Here is a 23,252-nt window from a genome sequence, read left to right as displayed (position 1 = left end):
TTCTTAAATTTATTAATTTTTAAATATTTTTAAGAAGTATACATGAATTGCTATATGAGTGGTTATGTTAGTGCTATTAAAAGAAAACAAATTGACTAAATTTTAAATGTTGAGACCCAAAGTGATCCCAAAAAAATTAGGACTAAAGCGATAAAAAAAGTAAATTAATATTAAAAAAATAAATGAATGATTATTCCACAATGCTTTTGAAACACAGTCTTTAACCCAAATGCTAAACTTTATTACTTATGAACATAAGATTCATCAATTTATCTGTATAAACCATATTCATTAATTCTAAATGTACAAACTTAACGAAAAATTAATTATCATTCATTAATGCACAATGTTCAATTAATCCTCATAAATTTATGACCTTTTTGTTGGTTAAGAAAACATACATGTGCAAAAAAATCATAGATTCAATGCATCTTTTTTCAAAAAAAACATGCCATTAAACACTTTTTATGTACCTTCAACAACAAGTTTGGCGGATCAGTGTCAAGCCTGAGTTGGAAAGTTTAATGGCGTTTTCATACAGATTGTTGTTCCGTATCTGTCACATGCTAAGAAATTGAATTATTTACATTTTTCATTAATGGAAATGTCTCATATGGAGACCATAATTTGACAGTCTTAATTGCTTCTCTGGGAAGTTTGATTTTGAAGGTGAAATTGAATTATAAAATTTTAAAAATTGGAGTGTAATTTTATTGTGTATTTATTTATAATTTTATGAATTTTAATAGATTAACTTATTTTTTTTATTTTGAGGATAAAGCATAATTTTGCTATATATTACTTTATAATTAAATCATTTTTGAAAGGATTAAATAATAAATTTTCTACTTTGGGGCCAAGGTTGTTTCTTATTGCAACTAATGTTGATATATACTTTATTTATTTTTGTTGCATCTATAATCACAAAGTATAATTTTATCATGTATTAATTTATAATTTTATTATTTTAATGGAATTAAATAGTTTTTTTTCATTTTAAGGGTAAATTTTAATTTTTCATTTATTAACTTACAATTTCATCATCTATGAAAGAATTAAACAACAATTTTTTCATTTTTGAGTCAAAGCCCTTACTGTCCCTCCTGATGTTGCCTCTTATTACAGCCAAATATATATATATATATATATATATATATATATATATATTTTGAGACCAACTAGTATCGATAATCTTATTAAGTTCAAATTAAATCCAAAGTTAAGTCAGGTCAAACTCTTAAATGAGAAGTAAAATTCTCTCAACATTGTTTTCTGAATCCAAGACTCGAAAAACATATGGGACATCAAATTCTTTGACACTTAACTTACTAAAATTGGCGATATATATATATAACAAGAGTTAAGTGTAATAGTAAGTTATATTACACTAAATTTAAGTTCAAATATTAAAATAATATTATTGAAAAGACAATTATAAACTCAAATTGTAAAATAAATACAAAAGATATTTCGATTATATTAATATAATATAATTTTTAACCGTGGGGATTTTGTCTATGGGTAGTAATTGCAAATAGTTAGGCTTAGTTTACAGGTTTGGTAGCAAAAGGAAGACAGAAGGTGACTAAAAGCAGAGGATGAGAAGACTCTATATCCATCGTAAATAATTCAAAGTCAAAAAGGTAGAAAAAAAGGTGGAAGGATTAATTTAATAATATGATTTTTCTATATAAAGACAAAGCTTATTAAAGAGAGTGGTTGAATTATGTGGAAAAAAAAAGTAACAACAAATTTCATCATCTTCAATATTAAATAAAAATTAAAAATAAATTCTCTTTTTGACTTCAAGTTTTTTTTTTAATTATAAAAAATGATAAAACTTTAACAATAATACAATTAACGTGAAACAAATTTAAGTTACATTTGAAGCCGTCAACACTCTAAAATTAACATGCAAGGTTGACTTGAAAACTCTTCTTTTAAGAAGCCATCAAACATCAATCATTCATTAATGGCTACCAATTTTCCACCACAGTAAAGCCTTGCTCATTACAAAACTCTCTTTGGACGTTATGAGCTTTTAAAAACTTTAATGATTTTTTTTTCAAATTTTTGACCTTTTGATACTTCTTGCATGGGTCTCTTAGAAGGGCTAATTGCGCAAGAGGTTTCAAATTGATTTAAATTTTAAAATGTTTTAATTGAATTCTTCCAATATTAATATTGTATTAATTAAACTCATCAATTTAAACGGTCAATTAGGGTGCTGTTTAGATATCACAAGTGGAACATGTTTAAAAATGTGTAAATATTACTACATAGATAAGTTAAATTTGATGTGTTTTAAAAAGGATATTATCCATGTAATTCAGGTATAAACGTATTTAAAATTTGATCCATATATTTTAAATATATTTCACATTAGATCTCAAGTTAACATTTAATGCCCAAATCGGTTGTTATCTTGACAAGAAAAACTAATTGTAAATTACTAATATATTTGAGGATTCAATTAGAATGTTTTATAATTTGAGGATTAATTTAAATAATAATTTAGCGATGCTGGATGCTATTAACCCTAAAAAACTATTAAGTTTTTTTTCTTTATGTTTTGGGATAAGACAATATTTAGCCCTTGAATTTGGCAAATTTCTCCAACCTTGTCACTTTAACTTTTTTTTCCCTAAAATAGTCTTGACACTTGGCTACTTTTCTTAATTTTAGTCCTTGTGATGAGCTGACCGTCTAAAATTGTACCATATAATCATCTAATTTAGATGATGCATGTATCAAAATTGGGAAAAATTACCAAGCGTCAAGACTAATGTAGGAAAAAAAAAGTTCAGTGACCAGGTTGGAGAAATTTGCCAAATTCAACTCTGTAACCCTTTGGGAAAGTCCAGTCATCCGAGCAACAAAAGGTGATTAAACGTGGCCAAAACATGAAGAATTATTTAGATGCATGGACAAACAAAAAAAACAGGTCAAAAAGGCAAAAAAAGAGATAGATAAAGCAAGCTTAATGAACTTTCTTTTATGTGTATATACACATATATACATATATATATATATATATATATATATTTGAATTATTTTGTTGCATGCATAATATAAGGACTATGGGTAGTAAGAGTGGGTGCATCACCACTCATATTTATTTATTTATTTTTATAATATTCCTATATTTTCCAACTTGATTTAGCAAAGGGTTTTTGTCATTATCCATTAATAAACGTGCTTAAATAAAAAATAATCATCCATATAATTCAATTAATGAGCTTGAACAAGCATGATTAAGGTGTCTTAAAAAATATTCCACTAGCCTTAAACAAAAACCATATATAACACAATAAAGTTTATGTTCCTTCTTTTTTCTTCTTCATGTTGAAGCTTTTAAAGTACCGACAAGTCTCTCTAAATTTCCAGCCTCATCCTTTGGTACATACACATAAAGATTGATCATTAAATTAGCAAAAATAATTCATTGAAAGTGACTTCCAATTTATTGCATAAAACCATATACTTAATATTGTGAAAGCAACAAATCTTCAAAGGGTGTTTATCAAAGATTGACAAATTTCAGGTTAGTTTTCGTATTTACTCTTTAAAAGATTCTATTCAATTTATGTGAAATTTAAATCTCAATATTTATGAAACATATATGATTTGTTTTATAGTGAGGAAGAAAAAACAATAAAGTATATGATTTAGGATAAACTATGTTAATAGTTACTCAATTACGTATAATTTTTATTTTGATTATTTAATTAAAAAATTATAATCTGGTCGATTAGCGTTAATCACTTAAAAATTAAAGAAAATAACTAAATTATAACTTTTTAAAATTAAATAAAGTAATGAATAGATTTATCTTATAATTTATGTAAGATACTTGACCTCAAATTCCTTACCATCTGAATTTCGACACTAAGCTAAATACCAAAGTCGTGGAAAGTCGATTTCCAGCTAACCCTTTTTAGGTGCAATAGAATCGATTTAATATGATGGACTGAATCATTGGTGGAATGAGTTCAAGTCTTTAATTAACATCAATTTCTGATTAGATATTTAGATAATTTTTACCTTCTTTTTTATTTTTCAAAAATGCTTTCCTTTAAATTCAGACTCATACATGTGTCTTGAATTTGATTGGATAGTTTTATTATTCTAATATATATATATATATAGGAAGGATCTATTTATATCTGTGTAAAATTTATATATAATTAATATTTTAATGATCAAACTGTCATATTTTATATTCTATTCTTATAGATCATGCGTGTCAAATTTGATGTAAATTAAAATTTTAACTATTTGTTTTATGTCAAAAAAAAACTTTCAATCATTCAATAAATATTACTATAGACAATATTTAAGATCAATATGATAGAAATATTGCATCGGTTCGAAAATTTACATGCATGACAAGTACAATTATATTGATAAGTTCAATGGTTGAATCGTTAAAATATTAATCATACTGAAAATATATGAAAATGGTATAAAATTACTATAATCTTACACTTGTGTAAATAGATCCTCCTTATATATGCTAATTTTTTATCCTGTGTGATGCACGATTTTGTTATATTTAATAATTAAACTATATTAATAATTGTCCTTTTATTAATACTATATTTTAAGCTTAACAATTGAATATTATGTAATTTTAATATCATAACATTAAAAGTTAATTTAATTATTAAAATAAAGAGAGAATTAATTTAAAATAAATTTTATTATTTATAATATAAAAATTTGAAAGAAAATAAATTATAAATAAGTACTTCAAATGGAGGGTATCATGTATCATTGTAATGTGAATTGAGTGTTTCTTTCTTTAGATAAAACAATATAATATAATATATACATATATATAATAAAATAATTTTAATATAATTTAAAATTAGGGTAAAGTATCAAAATAGTCACTTTTATTAACCTCATGTTACATTTTAGTCACTTATGTTTGAAATGTTACGCTTTAGTCACTTATGTTAACGTGTTGTAACATTTTATTTACTGAGCCGTTAATTTCCGTTAATGGTGTAATAGTAAGTTGACGTAACATGTTAAATCATCATTTCAAATAAAAATTTTAGGTTAAATTGCACAATTAATCCCCATATTTTTTCGTTTGGAGTAATTTAATTTCTTTTTATGTTCTTTTAGCTTTCCTTTTTTTTCTCTTTTTTTTTCATTCTCTTCTGCTTCTCCCTCTGTTTTCCTCCCTTCTTCATCTCTTTTAATGTAGTTTTTTTTATGTTTTCCATTTTTTAAAATTAAAGGGAAAGAAGAAAAGGAAAAGAAAAAATTAAATTGTTCAAAAAATAAAAATATAGGGACTAAAATTTTAACAAATGAAAAATATAGAAAAACTACGTTAAAAGAGATGAAGAAGGGAGGAAAACAAATGGAGAAGGAGAAGAGAATGAAAAAAAAAAGAAAAAAAAAGGAAAGTTAAAAGAACATAAAAGAAAAAAATTTAAATTGCTTAAAACAAAAAAATATAGGGACCAATTGTATAATTTATCTTAAATTTTTTGTTTGAAATGATGATTTAACATGGCACGTCAGCTTACAATTACATTGTTAACAATACTTAACGGCTCAGTAGCTAAAATGTTACAACACGTTAACGTAAGTGACTAAAACGTAAAATTTTAAGAATAAGTGACTAAAATGTAATATGAGGTAAACAAAAATGACTATTTTGATAGTTTACCCTTAAAATTAAATTATGTAAAACAAAGTAGTTTGTTAATTCGTTTAAAAAAAACCCTTATTTTAAAATCAAATATGTTATTTTATAATTACTTAGATAATGTTTGGGAAATTACATAATAATTAAATTCGAGTGTAATTGCTTGTAATGACATAATGGTGATATATTTGGATAACTATTGTAATTAGTGGATCCTGCTGATTTGGGTGTAATTGGAGCACCTCAATTACATTTTTTTACTTCTTAGGAGAGAGGGTGAGAGTTAAAGTAATTACATAGGTAATTACAACCAAATTTTTTTTTTAAATTTATACAAGATATAAAAATCACTTAGGACTAACAAATGATGATAATGAGTATACATTAAATATTAAATGAGGAATAATCCAATATATATACACTAGAATAATTAGATAAAATTGCACATAATGTTTATTTTTCTTGTTATTGTTATCGAATCGTATTATTAATTACTTTTTAGACTAACATAATATTTATGATGATTTGATTTTAATTTTATTATTCAGAAATTATTTTTATCACACTAACAATTTTTTATAGTAATGTTTATTTTTATATAATTGTGTAATTAAATTTTGTACTACCAAATATGACATAAAAAATTATGACGTAATTACACTTTGTCAGTCAAATACTATCTAAGGAATTATGATATTTTATAAATATGAGTGTCATTATTACCTTAATAATTATATTTTCATTCGATTATTATGTATTGTCCAAATAAATCCTTAACAAAATATTATAAATAGAAAGATATTTTTAATTTAAATTGAAGGAAATATTTAAAATGGATTAAAATCCAAATTTTTAGATCCCATTAAAAATATAATTAATCCGAAGTTAAATCGAAAAAGCATGATTAAAATCCAAATTCTACAATAAAATTTGATAATAATTTTTTCTGGAGCTCTCACTATTTTGGTATCATTGGATTCTTACCATTTATTTCTCCCACAATGAATAAAGAAATGTTGCAGCCCAGCTATACAAGAAAAATCTTTTGATTGCGATTCTCATAAATAAATGGGAGTAGTTGGATGAGGCTGTTTCCCTGTAATGCAACTTCCTGGTGATTGATAGGTGAAAAACAAGGCTCATGCCAATTAATTTAGACAAGATGACTATATTTACATTTACATTGATATTTGAGCCAACCATTTCAAACTTGTAAAAAGTGAAATGGGGAAAATATCATCTATTTATGTTTTTTATATGCTTCAACTGATAGTCATCAATTCACAGTTCCAATTTAGTGTATATCATCATTTTTTTCACCTTCATACTTCAAATTTTTTGTCTACATTAGTTCTAGAATTTAGTAGCTTTTTTCAATTTCGTCCTTAAACTTTAATTTCATTAAGATATGATTATGTGATATTTTGAAATTATGTCATATCGTCAATTAAATTTTTTTAAAAAAATTTTAATATTTTTTGGTATACTTTTTTGATTTTACATATAATTTTAAAATTTTAACTGATGACTTGACACAATCTTAAATTATCTCCTCAGATTTCAAGTTTTACAACCAAAATGGGAAAATTACCAATTTCCAACTTAAGCTAAAAAAAAAAATTTAATTCAATGACTAAATGTTAATTTACCCCAATTTTATTTTTTTTACAAAAACTCTTTCCCAAATATGGGCCGTTTGGGAACAACAATTGCCCAATAAAAACAAAATAACGATGCCAATATGGGCTAAGTTGATGAATAAAACGGGCTTCCATAATTGTTGATGGCTTTTAACTCTTCAAACGGGTTAAGAAATTACTGATGTGTCTTTTTTAAATACCAATTAATAATATATATTTGTGGAATTGAAAAAATCTTATCTTTAATATATTAAATAATTATTCTTTTATCACTTTTTCTAGATAATTAGCTAATATGTTAAAAAAAAAAGACATTTAATTAGATTTGCTTTGTTTAAGTAAGTTCTTATAACCTTGTCTTTTAACTAAAGAAGTCCTTTCACTAGTTCATGGAAATGAGGAAAAATGAGTTATCAGCATTGTTTTTAGAATTAGATAAGATAAGGAATCAATTAGAGTATTGGTCCGAAATAAAGTGTTGGACCAATTACTCTCTAAAGCAGTTGAATCAATAGAATTGGTCAATTGAACTGATTGAATCGACTATTAAATCAATTTTCTTTATTTTTTAATAATTTATTTAATTGTGCGAAGAATCGGTGATCTAACTGGTTCAACTACCAATCTGGTTCTGAAAACCTTAATTATCAAAGTGCATGAGTGTTTAGACGAGACTTTATGAAGTTAAAACTCAAAGGCTAATTCAAAGAGAAGTTATGAGATTTTGTTTAAGTTTATTATGTTTTTAGTTTAATTATACATTGTAATTATTGATTTTGGTTGTAATTATTCAAATTTAATGATTATAATTATAATTCTGCCTGAAAAAAGAATCAAGAAGCAGATAATTAGGTGTATAAAATCTTTTATTTTTAAATTTAAGGGTAAATTATAAAATAAACATTAAATTATTACCTTTATTTTATTTCGGTCATTGAACTATTAATTTTTTCGATCTAGTCATTAAACTTTTCAAATCAAGTAATTTGGTCACGTTGATTTGGGCTTTTTATTAGTCTAATAATAAATTTAGCCCTCTAATGTTTATACATTATATCAATTTGATTCTGACTATAAAATATTCAACAAAATTAGCCTTCAATGTTTGTAAAATTTGTATTTTTAGTTCGAATTCTAAATAATTCAACAAAGTTTGTCCTCAAATTTACAAATTTTGTCAATTTAGTTCTAATTCTAAAAATTCAACAAAGTAATTTTGGTCCTTTACAAAATTAATAATTTAAGCTTCTTAACCCATAAATCTTAGTTTTAGGTTTCAAAGTTTTATAATTTTACCCTACTCCAATATAATATTTCTAACATTATCTTTGGTATAGACCATTTCTATACACCTTGTTTACTAACCCAACACATGAAAAAGGGAAAAAAAAAAAGAATAAAAAGAACACCATATAATAATGATATTTAAACCATTACAATTGATGAAACAAAGTCGATTACAGATCTTTGGAAAGTGTTGCAACAGCCGGCCAATCAACTTATAATAATAAAAAAATCCCCAAACAACAAAATTTGATACTTGAAATAGAAAAAAAAAAGAAGCTCAAGTTGTCATCTCCAGCTTCAAAACAGAAGATAAAATTATGGGAAATAGATTATTTAGTTATAGATAAAGTTATGTAGTTTTTTTAGAATTTGAACTAAAATGATAAACATTGTAAACATCAAGGGCTAAATTTGTTGAATATTTTATATTTAGGATCAAATTGATATTTTATATAAACATCGAGGGTTAAATTTATTATTAGACCAATAAAGAAAAACCTAAATCAACTTTTGAGTAACCAAAATATTTAATTTCGAAAAATTTAGTAACTAAATTAAAAAAAATTGATAGTTTAATAACCAAAATAGAACTAAAGTAATAATTTATGATGATCTTAAAAACTTTTTTAAAAAAATCCCAAATATGACCCACATATCACCTTTTTTATAAATAAAAGAAATTAAAATATGAAATTGACAAATACTAAAAATAAAAAAGCGGCTGTTGAAAATGGAAACAAATAGGGTGACGAACATAAACATATTCATAAAAATTTAAACAAGATCTTGGTATGTCTTTATCACTTGGATTTTCTACCTACTTATAAAGTTGTTATTGTTTTCCTACATCACATTTTGCCTAATTTTCACACCCTATTTTCTTAGCTTGGGATGACATTGCACATTTAGAAATTCCCAATCTTTTTCTGGTGAAGTTTTGGTCAGGTTATTACCTAATATGATTCTTTCATTTCTAGTTAAAAGTGAAGATTGACTGCCTTTTTGTTTTAAAGCATCTTAATGGCAAGGTTATAATGTCTAATTTACGAGATTAAATCTCTATTTATGAGTTTGCAATTCTCAAGTTTAATCAACTGATAAAAAGTTTGATATTCCTTTAAACAAAGTTTTGAGTTCGTGTAATTGCATCTGTCGAAACCTTTTTTTTGAAAACGGGAAATCGACTTTTGAAAACAAAAAGTTGGGAGTCGCCACCAATCGTTTTTAATAGGGTGTGATTGGATCACCTCAAAACACGGTCGTTTTTAATAAATAAATAAAATTTTCAAAACAACGATTTTGGTCTGTGAAAATAGAAAACCGATTCGGGAGTCAGTTACGTACGAGGAAGGATTAGCACCCTCGACACGCCCAAAATTGGTACTTGATTAATTATTTAGTGTCTTAATGTCGAAAACTAAAGATTTGGACAGAGTTCAAAACGCGATCCTCTTTTTATTGGCTTTTAAAACATTTAGGTGGGTCAAATGTGTATTAAAGACCATCTCACCTTGAGGTAAAATATTACATCCAGTACGTTAGGACACAATATTTTTGACCCTCAAATGTGATATTGCCTTTAAAGCGTCGTTTTAGCTTTAAAGGATATTCGAATATTTAAAGCGCATAAAGAAAGCGAAACCCAGTACGTTAGGGCACGATCCTTTGAATTCTTTAAATACCGAACATTGCCTTGTTTAAAGTTTCAAATGAAATGAAATAAATAAATTAAATGTATTTATTTAAAAAAACTTGGTAACATAAGGAATAAAACACGCAGCAATAACATCTCATGAATAATCTAAATAGGGACTTGCAAAGGAACAACTTAGAATACATGCAATAAAGACATCATATATTATGAAAGTACCACCATTTATATCCTGGGGTTTATGAATAAGAAATCAATTTTAAAAGAAATCTCAAATAAATCACACAAATAAAATATAATAAGGTTTTTAAAATAAAATAAAATAAATAATAGGAAAAAGAAAATTTGGAAATATAACTATATAAACTATAAGAAAATTTTAAATAGGTAATAGATGTAAGAATTTAAAAGAATAAACAAGGAAAAAAAGAAATGATATATCATATAGTAATGTACAAATGAATTTTAAAATAAATATCACAAAGTAAATAATTTGAATGAAAGCTTGAATTGTAGCAAAATAAAAAAAATAAAGGAAAGAAAAATATACATGCATAAAAGATTAAACATAAATAATAATAAAAATAGAGGTATTTAAAACAAACAAAATATACAATCAAAATAGGATCCCAAAGAACCCAATTGTACATGAATCAACTAAAAAAAAAGGAAAAACGTATAATAAATTTAAGAGGAAAAAAAAAATATAATAAATATAAAGAGAACATTTATATAGAATAATATGAAAGCAATAATCTATTTGACACAGAGCTGATTTTATCGTAAATTATATATGTATAATAACACATAAGAGCTATTTAAATGTAAACTCATACAAAATTTTAAAATAATAAAAAACTCCATTGAAACAAAAACAAAATCTAGAGGATAGTTTTAAACAAATCGAATTATTAAAACAAAATCAAGGACTTGAACTAGACACGCACAAACAGGGAGAAACCAAAAATGCAAATTCCCCAAATCCCAAAGCGCTGCACCTAGACGTGGACTAAATTGGAATAACACGCAAATTCTAAGGATGAATTTAAATAATCAAGGAAGCATAAACAGGGCCCAATTGACCATTGGCACAAAAGGGGAAGGACTCAACGCATAAATTCCCCTTTTGTATCAAAGTGTGGGACCAAGACCAAACAGTGCTCTTTCATTTGCCCATTAAAAGACAAAAGCCATGAATTCATTTACTCGCCATTTTTAGAGAAAGAAAATAACACGCCCCCAAAATCTCTACTAGGATTTCAACCCGAGCCGAATTGGAGGGTCATCGGCTCTTCTATACCATCGCCTCTGGCGCCGATCCTGGCGAACCCTGTAAGCCCGTTATTTCGATATTTATTTTAAAAAACAATTTGCAAAGCAAAGAAAAAAAGACAAAAAGGGAAAAATGCGAAACTAGGAAGAATAAAAAAAACAACCTTCTGAGTTTTTGATCTCTTTTATTGCTATCACTTGCTTATGTGTATTCTCTGCTGTAGTCTGTGAAAACAAATTGAAAAGAAAAAATTCCCCCCAAAAAAAACCCCCCATTACAGTGTTTTCAATGGCTTTTTATAGCCTAGAAATAAAATGAAAATCTTCGACTGTTGTTTGCCCTTGCAGATATCTCAGAGGCGTGGGAGCGTGGCATGAAGTAGAGCACGATTCGGAAGCTTGGCGCGCGTCGTACTCTGCTTGGACTCAAGCTTATGTGTCGATTTCCTTCTTTGCTAGGGTGTTGGGTTGGCTCTATGTTTTGTGTATTGGGTTGAGAGATGTGGGTTAGGTTTTGGGTAATCTGTTGGGCTTTGGGTTTGTGTTGGGTTTTAATAGGTGTTTTTATATTTGGGTTTGTTTTAAATTTGGTCCTCTATTTGCCCTCTTTGCTCATTGTCGTAACGAGAATAGAGCAAAGATTTTAGGAGGACCAAATTTGCTTGGGTTGGTGAGCCTTGTGTTCTTTGCCCTGACCCACCGCACTTTATTGCTTCAAAATGCTCATTTCTTTGTTTCATATAAATTAGATTTGCGAAATTTGATCTGCTCCGCTCTTGCTTGGCGAAGATAAGATCCTCTCAGATGTCGACTGCTCCACTTTTGTTCAGTGGAAATAAGATCTGATATATTTAGCTTGCTTCACTCCTGCTCAGTGAAGATAAGGCTGATGATCTGAATCTGCTCCATTGCCGATATAGGGAGACCAAAATTCGAATCTGCTCCGCTCCTGCTCAGCGAAGATAAGATTCATCAAAATTCGATCTGCTTCACTCCTGCTCAGTGAAGATAAGATCTAGTATTTAGCCTGCTCCACTCCTGCTCAGTGAAGATAAGGCTGATGATTGGAATCTGCTCCATCGCCGGTACGTGGAGATAAAATTCATCAAAATTCGATCTGCTCCACTCCTGTCAGTGAAGATAAGATCTGGTGTTTAGCCTGCTTCACTCCTGCTCAGTGAAGATAAGGCTGGTGGCTGAAATCTGCTCCATTGCCGATACATGGAGATAAGACTTGTCAAAATTTGATCTGCTTCACTCCTGTCAGTGAAGGTAAGATCTAGTCTATAGCCTGCTCCACTCCTGCTCAGTGAAGATAAGGCTGATGATTGGAATCTGCTCCATCGCCGGTACGTGGAGATAAGATTCATCAAAATTCGATCTACTCCACTCCTGTCAGTGAAGATAAGATCTAGTCTATAGCCTGCTCCACTCCTGCTCAGTGGAGATAAGGCTGATGATATCTGTAATCCTGCTACATTGTCCACTGGAGAATCTATCTGTAGCAAAGTGACATGCTTATGCCACGATTAATGTGAACCAAATGTTCCTAACTACATGTATTATGGATGTTAAATGCACAAAATGCAAAATGTCATGAGAATGATCCATTTTTAATTTTTGGGTTGTCATCGCTCGTTGTTTACTAAGGTAACATCCCTGTCATATGCCTTATTGTTCAACTCGGTAGAAGAGGACTTGAAGATGCGGTTAATCCCTTATTTCTCACACATTTCTAACCCTTTTAAACTTGGTGAGTTCTAAATAATTGTCCTGTTTCAGGTTCTCGTATTGTTTAGAAACCTTTCAGAATAATATGCAAAACCTTCTTTTGAGAGTATTATTAGTTCATTAATTATTATTTCAATAAAAATACTCGAAAAAGATTATAATAATAGGTAGAACTGAAATTTATTCGAGTCAGAATTTGCGAAAGATGTATCAACAAAGAAAGCAATCATTGTTTGAGATACAAAAACAGATGAAAAGGAACAGAATAGGTCCCCCAGATTTCGCAGTTTGAGCTTCTCTATACGAACTCCTCGAGGACCTTTTTAAACTTGGCATGCGCTCAGAGGATCTATAGCATTTTGTTGATGCCCCAAGATGTAGCTTATCCCCTCTTTGTCGATTCAAGTGTAGTGAGACTGCCGCTTGCCCCAATTTGGATCGAAATTTGAATTGCCCTTTGTGGGTTTTCAACTCAAAACCCCTTTGGTCTCAAAGCGCCCTTTTATGGGTTTTCACCTTAGCCTCTTCCCTTTTTTTTTTTTGGCGCCCTTACGGGTTTTCACCTCGAGTGCTTCGAGCAAAATATCTTTTGACAGAATCTGAATTTATCGGGTTAGGCAAGCTCTTGCCATCCATCTCTGCTAGTATCAATGCCCCTCTAGAGAAAGCTTTTTTTACCACATAGGGTCCTTCCCAATTTGGCATCCATTTCCCCCTGAAATCTTTTTGCATAGGGAGAATCTTTTTCAACACTAAGTCTCCCTCATGGAACACCCTAGGGCGAACTTTTTTGTTGTAGGCTCGCATCATTCTCCTCTGGTACATTTGGCCATGACGAATAGCCTTTAGCCTCTTCTCTTCAATCAAGTTTAGTTGATCGTAACGAGATTGGATCCATTCTGCTTCGTCTAACTTAAACTCTGATAAAACTCGGAGAGAAGGGATTTCGACCTCAATAGGTAAAACTGCCTCCATCCCATAAACCAATGAGAAAGGTGTTGCCCCGGTAGAAGTTCTGACAGATGTCCGATAAGCATAAAGGGCAAATGAGAGCTTTTCATGCCAATCTTTGTAAGTCTCCGCCATCTTCCCCACAATCTTCTTGATATTCTTATTAGCTGCCTCAACCGCCCCATTCATTTTCGGGCGGTATGGTGATGAGTTGTGATGTTTAATGTTGAACCAACTGCAGACTTCTGCTATTGCGCTGTTGTTCAGATTCAACGCGTTGTCAGATACGATTCTTTCTGGCATACCATAACGACATATGATCTCCTTCTTCAAGAACTTGCTGACTGCCGACTTTGTGACATTGGCGTACGAAGCAACATCTACCCATTTGGTAAAGTAATCAATGACCACAAAAATAAATCGATGTCCGTTGGAAGCCTTTGGCGAAATTGGCCTAATGACGTCCATGCCCCACATTGAGAATGGCCATGGGGAAGTCATAACATGGAGGGGTGAAGGAGGCACATGGATCTTGTCTCCATAAATTTGACACTTATGGCATTTCTTAGCGTAATTGATGCAATCTCCTTCCATTGTAGACCAGTAATATCTGAATCTCATGATTTATCGAGCCATTGTGAAACCATTGGCATGTGTCCCACAGACACCATCATGGACTTCATCTAGAATTTTCTTTGCCTCAACAGCGTCAACACATCTTAATAACACCTGATCCTTTCTCTTCTTATATAGGACCTCACCGTCTAGGACATAGTCACTGGCTAACCTCCTCAATATTCTTTTATCATTTTCGATTACTTTATCTGGGTACGCACGGCTCTTCACATATTGTAAGATATCATGATACCAAGGATGATCATCTCTCTCTTCCTCTTCATCAACATTACAGCAGTGAGCTGGGGCCTCACAAATACTCATCTGAATTGGCTTCATATCCTCCTGTTCATTTACTTTGACCATGGAAGCTAGTGTAGCCAAGGCGTCAGCCATCTGATTCTCGTCTCGCGGGAGGTAATGAAAGGTAATATCATCAAACTTTTCAATTAACTCGGGATTAACTTTCGATGGCGATCAATTTGGAATCTCTCGTTTCCCACTCGCCTTTAAGGCGATAAATTACCAATGCGAGTCTCCGTACACTTCTAATACTTTGATTTCGGTCTATATGCCTCAATTCCCATGATACATACCTCGTATTCTGCCATGTTATTTGTGCAGTCAAAATCTAGCTTGCAAGTGAACGGATAATGATCTCCATTTGGGGATAATAGTATTGCCCCAACTCCATTTCCAACGGCATTTGATGCTCTGTCAAAATTTAATTTCCAGGAATGATTTTCAGGCATGTCCCCTTCAGCGATTGCTACATACATTAGATCTTCATTGGGGAAATTGAAATTCAAAGGTTCATAATCCTCCAAAGCTCTACTGGCTAGGAAATTTGCTATTGCACTCCCCTTCACAGCTTTTTGGTTTACATAGACTATGTCAAATTCGGAGAGTAGAATCTGCCACCTGGCCATCCTTCCATTTAAAGCGGTTGACTCCATCATGTATTTGAGAGGGTCTAGCTTTGAGATTAGCCAAGTTGTATGGTACAACATGTATTGCCTCAACCTTCGTGTTGTCCACACCAAAGCATAACATAGCTTCTCAATTGGCGGATACCTCATTTCACACTCGATAAATTTTTCTTGAGGTAATATATCGCTTCTTTCTTTTCTCCCGGTCTCATCGTGTTGGCCGAGCACACACCCCATCGAATTATCAAATCTTGTTAAGTATAGTATCAATGGTCTACCGAGGGCTTGGTGGTGTTAGCACTGGGGACTAGACAAATATTGTTTAACCTTTTCAAAGGTTTTTGGCATTCATCATCCCATACCCGAGATTTTTCTTTTTAAGAAGGCGGAATATGGGGTCGCACTTCTCTGTCGATTCTTGAAATAAACCGTGCGATGTAGTTTAGTCTTCCTAGAAAACCTCGGACTTCTTTACGAGTTCGTGGCGGAGGGACCTCATATAGCCTTGACTTTGTCGTGGTCGACTTCTATTCCTTCTCACCGACTACGAAGCCAAGTAACTTTCGGACCTAGCTCAGAAGGTGCATTTTGATGATTGAGCTTTAATTGAATTTTCTCAACCTCAGGAACAATTTCCTCAACACTCGCACATGCTCCTCTTCAGTTTGGGATTTTGCAATCATGTCGTCAACGTAGACCTCAATTTCCTTGTGCATCATGTCATGGAACAAGGTTACCATGGCTCTTTGGTATGTGGCTCCTGCATTTTTTAGCCCGAAGGGCATCACCTTGTAGCAAAACGTTCCCCATAAAGTTATGAATGTGGTTTTTTCCATATCCTCAGAATGCATCTTGATCTGATTGTACCTGGAGAACCCATCCATGAAGGAGAACAGTGAATAGTCTGCCATATTATCCACTAGAGTGTCTATGTGAGGCAATAGAAAGTTATCCTTTGGGCTGGCCTTGTTTAAATCTCTGTAATTTACACATATCAGTACTTTCCCATCTTTCTTAGGGACAGGGACGACGTTGGCTACCCATTCTGAATAATTGACCACCTGTAGGAATCCGGCATTAAACTGATTCTTGACTTTTTCCTTTATTTTCATTGCTAAATCGGGTCTCATCCTTCGGAGCTTCTGCTGAACTGGCTTGTACTCCTTTTTTGTAGGGACACGGTGCACTGCGATATCGGTATTTAAACCAGGCATATCCTGGTATGACCATGCAAAGACGTCCTTGAATTCTTGCAACAGCTCAATGAGGTTCTGTCTTGTTTTCTCGTTAACGCAAGTGCCAATTTTAACTTCCTTCCCCTCTTCCAGGGCTACAATCTCAGTAGTCTTTTTGTATGGTAGGATCTGTTCATCTTCTTGCTCCACCATCCTTAACAAATCGAGAGATAAACCACGATCTTCGTCCTCTTCAAAATCTTGAAATCCCTCAAAGCGCATGTCTTGCTCAAAAGGAGATTCCGGGCTCGTATCAGTATTACTCATGACGTTGACATCCGGGGGCCTATTATGAGTATAAGAGAATACCAAAAGAAAACGAAATGAATAATTCCTCTGTATGGTATGATTATGTATGAAACGAAAAGGAAAAAAGAATAATTGCTCGAACCAATATATGAAAATGCATTTTTATTGACAATAATAATGTTTAAACATGAGCCTATTTCACAAAAGATTCTTATTGTCCCTAGGCTAGAAGACAACAAGTGGGTTTTGAATATTACTCTGTGTTATCTCTAAAGATTACAGAATTTCTTCTCTGATCCGATTATTCAAAACACTCCCGAGCTCATACGGGCAAATGCCTAATAAATTTCTTTCCACTGCTTCCTCTTCAAATATGGCATTGATGCTCCAAATTCCCCTAGCATCTTCAATTATTCCTTCTTTCACCTTATGCTGTATAGAATGAATAAACCCTCCAGATACAAATGTTTGAGAAATGTGGGGGAAGTTCATCGGTTCCCACGACCGACATCCCTCTCAATCTCGCTCTCATTGTTCTTGTTTCCTTTCAAACTCCTTCTTCACTTGGCTTGCATCGCCCGAATCCCAAAGCTGGCGATCCCACTTGCCAACCAAGGCGGCACTCTAACTTTTCCACGAAGGTGCTTCCTAAGTCCTGCGCGAGTAACGCGCATTTCCCAACTGTTAACTGCAGGCTCATTTTCATAACCCTTGATATCCTAGGTATCGGAATCCTGTTTCCTTCAGCTATAAACGTTGCGTTTACAAACTCTAATGATTGAAATGAACATTCAAGCGCGCCGTTGTCATTCTCTATGTAGGGTGTATCACCGTGATGGCGGCGCAATAATATCCTCCTCCGTATTTATTGTTATTAGCCGACCCTCAGTAACCATCTTTAGCTTCTGGTACAGCGAGGATGGCACTGCCCTAGCTGAATGAATCCAAGGTCTTCCTAATAGACAGTTATAGGAAGGCTTAATATCCATCACGAGGAAATCTACCTCGTACGTGTTTGGGCCAATCTGAAGAGGTACTTCTATCCTTCCCATTATTTTCCTTTCGGTGCCATCAAATGCTCTTACTATGTTCTGACACGTCTTCATATGGGAACTGTCTATAGGTAAACGGTTTAATGTAGCCCACGACAACACGTTCAATGCGGACCCATTATCAACTAGTACTCCGGGTAGCGTATACCCCTTGCAACGTGTAGTGACATGTAGAGCCTTAATAGACCCCCTACCCCCGGGTGGTATCTCATCATCGCTGAAGGAGATGAAATTGTTAGCGCTTATGTTGCTGACGAGACGATCCAATTTGTTAACTGAAATGTCATCCGCAACATAGGTTTCGTTCAACATTTTCATCAATGTGTTGCGGTGGACCTCCGAATTTAACAGCAGAGCCAATACCGATATGCGATCCGGTTGTTGGTGTAGTTGTTCCACAATATTATACTCGCTGTGTTTTAGGAACTTCAAGAACTCCTTGGCTTCCTTTTCCATTACTGGCTCATTAACTAGTGGTTCTGATCTCTCTGCTTCTTGCCTAAACATGACGAGTTTCCCTTTTGCTAGTTCGGCTTCTATGTTTGGCGTGTTAATCAAACCCTCCTTCTTTGAAACTGCTATACTACAGTTATAATTCCAAGGCACCCTATGGCTATCTTTATAAGGGGAAGCTGTTGGCTTCTGGATTATAACTCTTGGTGTAATTCTTGCTTCTACTTCACTAACTCTAGGCTTCGAAATAATTATCACTGGACGGCTGGCTCTGCCGCCTTCTTCACTCGACTCTCCTCCTAGCGAGCATACATCCCCCTCTTCGACAGACTTAAAGAACTCCAATTCCTTATTATCCATTAGATCCTGTACTAGGGCTCTGAACTCAATACAATTCTGGATCTCGTGATCTTTCTCATGATGGAACTCACAGTAGTTCCATGTATCTTAGATTTTATCTCCCAACCCTTGCGGGACTAAACCTCTTTCCTGCATTTCATTCCAAACTAGCTTCAATGGGGTTCTCACCTCCGCGATATTCAGCTTGACTTTTCTCCCACATTCTCAATTATCGCGTTTACCCCTTTATCGGTATGGTGAGCAGCAGATTTCTGTGCAGTGTATCATCAAATTTTAGAACACGCTTTGATAAGCCTTTCCACGCACCTTTTGAATGAGGTACAGTTTTCTATCGAGTGCCCCGTAATCCCTGCGTGGTATTCGCACTGAGCATTTGCATCGTACCACTTAGGGTATGGGGGCTGCAACGGCTCTAAATGGAAAGGAGCCACTACATGTGCATCAAGCAGACTTTTGTACAACTCCTATATGTCCTTTGGTATGGGAGTAAATTGAAACTTCTCGTATTCATCTCATGTTAGGCTCCGTCTTGGTGAGGCTGGCGGCTGTGACTATCGCCTTGGACTGATTAACAGTGGCCGGTTTTGCGTAGCCTGAGCTCACATTACCTACTTCATTCTCTCTTTTCTTCGGGGCTGACCTTTTCGTGTTCTCCCCAACTTCTATCTTACCTGATCTTATGGCATTTTCTATCATTTAGCGAGACATTACTATATCGCAAAGCTCTTGGTTGCGTTACCTAACATATGAGTAATGAAAGGCGCCTTCAATGTATTGATGAAGAGTATGGTTGTTTCTTTTTCTAGCAACGGTGGTTGGACCTGTGTAGCGACCTCTCTCCATCTCTGAGCATCTTTAGGAAGCTTTAAGCAGCTTCTTCTCCATATTCAGGTGTGATCCGGTCCGGTGCTATATCATTATATGGTAGTACTACTTCATGAAGGCTGAGCTAGGTCCTTCCATGACTTAACTTGGGTGCGACTCAAGCGATTGTACCATTTGGCATGACCAGACCAAACTGTATCTTGAAAGCGGTGAATCAACAACTGATCATTATTGACATGACCCGTCATTCTCGGACAAAACATCGTGATGTGAGCCTCAGGGCAACTAGTTCCGTTGTATCTTTCAAATTCTAGTATTTTGAACTTGGGAGGTAATACCAAATCTGGGACTAGACTCAACTCTCTGGTATCCATTCCGCAGTAATTATCAACACTTTCCAACGCCTTGAACTTCTTCACCAACCATTTATATTGGTCCTCCATTTGTTTGGGCAGTTCTGTTTTTTCTTTTTCCACCTCTGCTGCGTCGTCGAAGTCAGGGACCTGGGGGTTTGCTAGATTATCTTTAGGGTTGGTACTCGATCCCGCTGGGAAGTTTACTGGTACCGAGGTACCAGTTTGATAAAGAGGTTGGACATTAACAGACACCCTTGGTGGTTGTGTTTGCATGTTTGCTGGCGCAAAACTTGTAGGACAAGCGGAATCCTCATTGTCATTTTTCGTGTCAACCATAGGGCCTTTTCCTTTGTTAGACCCTCCTTTAAACAGCTGTGTCAGCTGGCTTATCATGCTATTTTGTGATTCTAGCATGTTTCTCTAGGACTCCAGCATTTGGTCTCTCATTTCCTGCTGGATCTTAGCTAGCTGCTCTTGCATCTGAGCCTGCAGTTGCTCTTGCATCTCCTTTTGCATTTGCTCAAACCTCTGATCCATATCCTTTGTCTTCCTTCGTGTGTAATCTTGGTGTTCCGGGTAACTAGATAAATGGCCACTAATTAATAAGGTTCTTTTGTGTATATGATGTTATGCGATGCAATGTAATGCAAATGCATGACATGAATGCAAAAAGGAGCGTCGATTCAATTCAATTTCATTTAGAAAACTTCACCGAAAAACAAAATCTTTTACATAAAATGAATTACATATCTGGTCTTGCCCTAACACCCAAAGCTTTTACTTTCCTAAGAAAGCAGGCTAACTCTCGCCCCCGATCTGATTCTAACTCATATTTAACTCCTAGCACATCTGCTTGGACCGCCAAAGTCTGTAAGTGATCAGCCACCTGTCGTATCTGAGCTATAGCTTCACCCATTAAGTAATCCCTATCTCGGACCTGATCCTGAGATCGGTGAAGTTACTCCCCTAGTTGCTCATTATTTGCTTCCAATAATTCAATTTGATTCTCACAGTTCTGAAGTGTAGCTTCAAGTTCTTCTACTTTCCCCTTCAAATTCTCGATCTTGCTTAGACTAGCTCTTAATTCAATTACTGAGTTACGACACCGATGTTGCTGTAGTGCCGTTTCTAACTCCTCCACCTGAGCTCTTAACATCTGTTTTTCATTCTGGCTATCATCCAAACTCTTTTTACAAGTGACTTCTCGAGCCTGAGCATCGTGGAACTTTCTTTCCCACCAATCAGCCCTAGCCTTTTCCTCTTGGATTTCTTGCCTCCACTGTTCAGACGTTTTACCCAAGCCAGCATTTCTCATTGACTTATGCAGTTGTTTGTAATCAGTCTTCAGACTGTTTAGGTCCTCCTCAACTTCTCTCTTTCTCTTTCTCAAATTCTCAGCCTCGGATTTTTGAACATCAACATCCAACTTTAAGTATACTTTTTCCTCCTCCAACTGCTCTATTTTCCTTTCTAACTCTGAGGTTTTCTTTTCGAAGTCTTGCTTTATGATTTCCAATTCAGAGGGAACCACTCGTAGATATTCCTCTATCGGTCGAGCTTCTTCTAAATTCGGCCTCGGGATATTATCGTTAACCCTTCTACTCCACCATTCGTTATATTCAGGAGTTACCATTGGATTCACATCAACTCTCTTTATCCGGCAAGTTTGGTTCCAAGCATTATAAATCTCACGGCTGTTTTTTCTTGGAGTCTTTCTCCCCATACGAGAACCCGCTCTGAGCTAGCCCTTGCTTCATCGGTATAAATTATCTTGATCTATATTGCCTCAATACCAGTAGAGGGGCGTATCCAACGGCTCTCCAAATCCCCAACAAAGGGACCCAATCATAACTCCCACATCGGTAGGGAATCTCATCAGAAACCATCCAAGGGGCCTTCCATTCGATATCCTCTTCTTGGAGATTTTGAAGTATCGCCATCCATTTTTCTTCTGTTATGTCATCTTTTCTCGATATGGTCACTATCTTCTTCAAAGGTGAGTAATCTCCGAAAAAAGGTCGGTAAGAGGCCTTTCCTACCCTCCAAAAGTGGCTATGAAACCATACTAACAAGAGTTGTGCACACCCAATAAATCTGCCTTCACCTGACCTCCGACATATACTCAAAGATTTGAAAGTCTCCGCCAAGATTGCAGGAACTGGAGTGACTCCTTTACCTAATCGGTCAAATAGATCGGCGACTGCTTCATCTACATGCCTTAAAGCCTTAGGGAAAATAACCAAACCATAAATGCTTAAGGCGAAAACACCAACTCTTTTCTTCATGTCAGGGTGAGTCAGGATCAGATCTCTCAAATTTTCCCAAGGGATACACTTTCCACTGCCTTTCTGCTGGACCCGAGCCTCAACCCACTGTTCACTCATCCCAGTAATGTTCATCAACCTCTTTATAAAAGTTGGGGTATTGACAGCTCTAGAATAAATCTTATCAACTTGAAACCTCGGACAACGAAGCAATGCTGTATATTCCTCAACGATGGGTGCTAGATCCACCCTTAGAAAGTAAAACAAGCGTAGCGGAATTCCAAAATTGAGCCATAGCGCGGAACAAATACCTATCTACCTTAACATCGAGGAGATAAGGAATATCACCATAATTATAGTAGAAGTCGCTTCATCTCATCATCCCAGTGACTCCATATTTTTTTCAACTCCTGAAGATCGTTCTGGACCACATTAATACGAGTAAAGTCCCATAACTCTGATGTGCACTCCTTTGTCAAACTGTCACCTTTCTCTAACTGTGCATTCTCTGACCATCTTTGGACAAACGCGTTGTCTTTCACTTTATCAAGGAATTCGTTCTTCATGGCAAAACTTTCTATTAGTAACTGAACCGTATATCGACACCTCCTTTTATGATGAAAATGATATGCAAACACTATTAGAGAAAGAAGGAAAAGCACAAGTCAGAATCATGCATAAGAATATAAATCAAAGCAATCAATAAATTATCCA

The 23,252-nt window shown here is 33.7% G+C and overlaps 3 protein-coding genes across 3 annotated transcripts; all 3 read right to left on the bottom strand.

Moving 5' to 3' along the window:
- Window positions 1-14,824: 14,824 nt before the first annotated feature.
- LOC128285454 (uncharacterized) lies at window positions 14,825-15,211 on the bottom strand. The gene has a single exon (XM_053022943.1). It carries the CDS (start codon window positions 15,209-15,211, stop codon window positions 14,825-14,827), a length of 387 nt encoding a protein of 128 aa, XP_052878903.1.
- Window positions 15,212-15,363: 152 nt separating this feature from the next.
- LOC128285453 (uncharacterized) lies at window positions 15,364-15,981 on the bottom strand. Its single transcript, XM_053022942.1, has one exon. The coding sequence runs from the start codon at window positions 15,979-15,981 to the stop codon at window positions 15,364-15,366; it is 618 nt and encodes a 205-aa protein (XP_052878902.1).
- Window positions 15,982-21,232: 5,251 nt separating this feature from the next.
- Window positions 21,233-21,997, bottom strand: LOC128285451 (uncharacterized). Its single transcript, XM_053022941.1, has one exon. The coding sequence runs from the start codon at window positions 21,995-21,997 to the stop codon at window positions 21,233-21,235; it is 765 nt and encodes a 254-aa protein (XP_052878901.1).
- Window positions 21,998-23,252: the final 1,255 nt, after the last annotated feature.

Source organism: Gossypium arboreum, chromosome 12 (genome assembly GCF_025698485.1).
Source record: "Gossypium arboreum isolate Shixiya-1 chromosome 12, ASM2569848v2, whole genome shotgun sequence".
Classification (NCBI taxonomy): Eukaryota; Viridiplantae; Streptophyta; class Magnoliopsida; order Malvales; family Malvaceae; genus Gossypium; species Gossypium arboreum.
This window is presented reverse-complemented; position numbering and strand designations above follow the sequence as displayed.

Bases quoted from the DNA above. Each gene is read 5' to 3' on its own strand.
- LOC128285454 (XM_053022943.1), bottom strand. From the start codon at position 15,211: ATGGCTGACGCCTTGGCTACACTAGCTTCCATGGTCAAAGTAAATGAA.
- LOC128285453 (XM_053022942.1), bottom strand. From the start codon at position 15,981: ATGGGGTGTGTGCTCGGCCAACACGATGAGACCGGGAGAAAAGAAAGA.
- LOC128285451 (XM_053022941.1), bottom strand. From the start codon at position 21,997: ATGGGGAGAAAGACTCCAAGAAAAAACAGCCGTGAGATTTATAATGCT.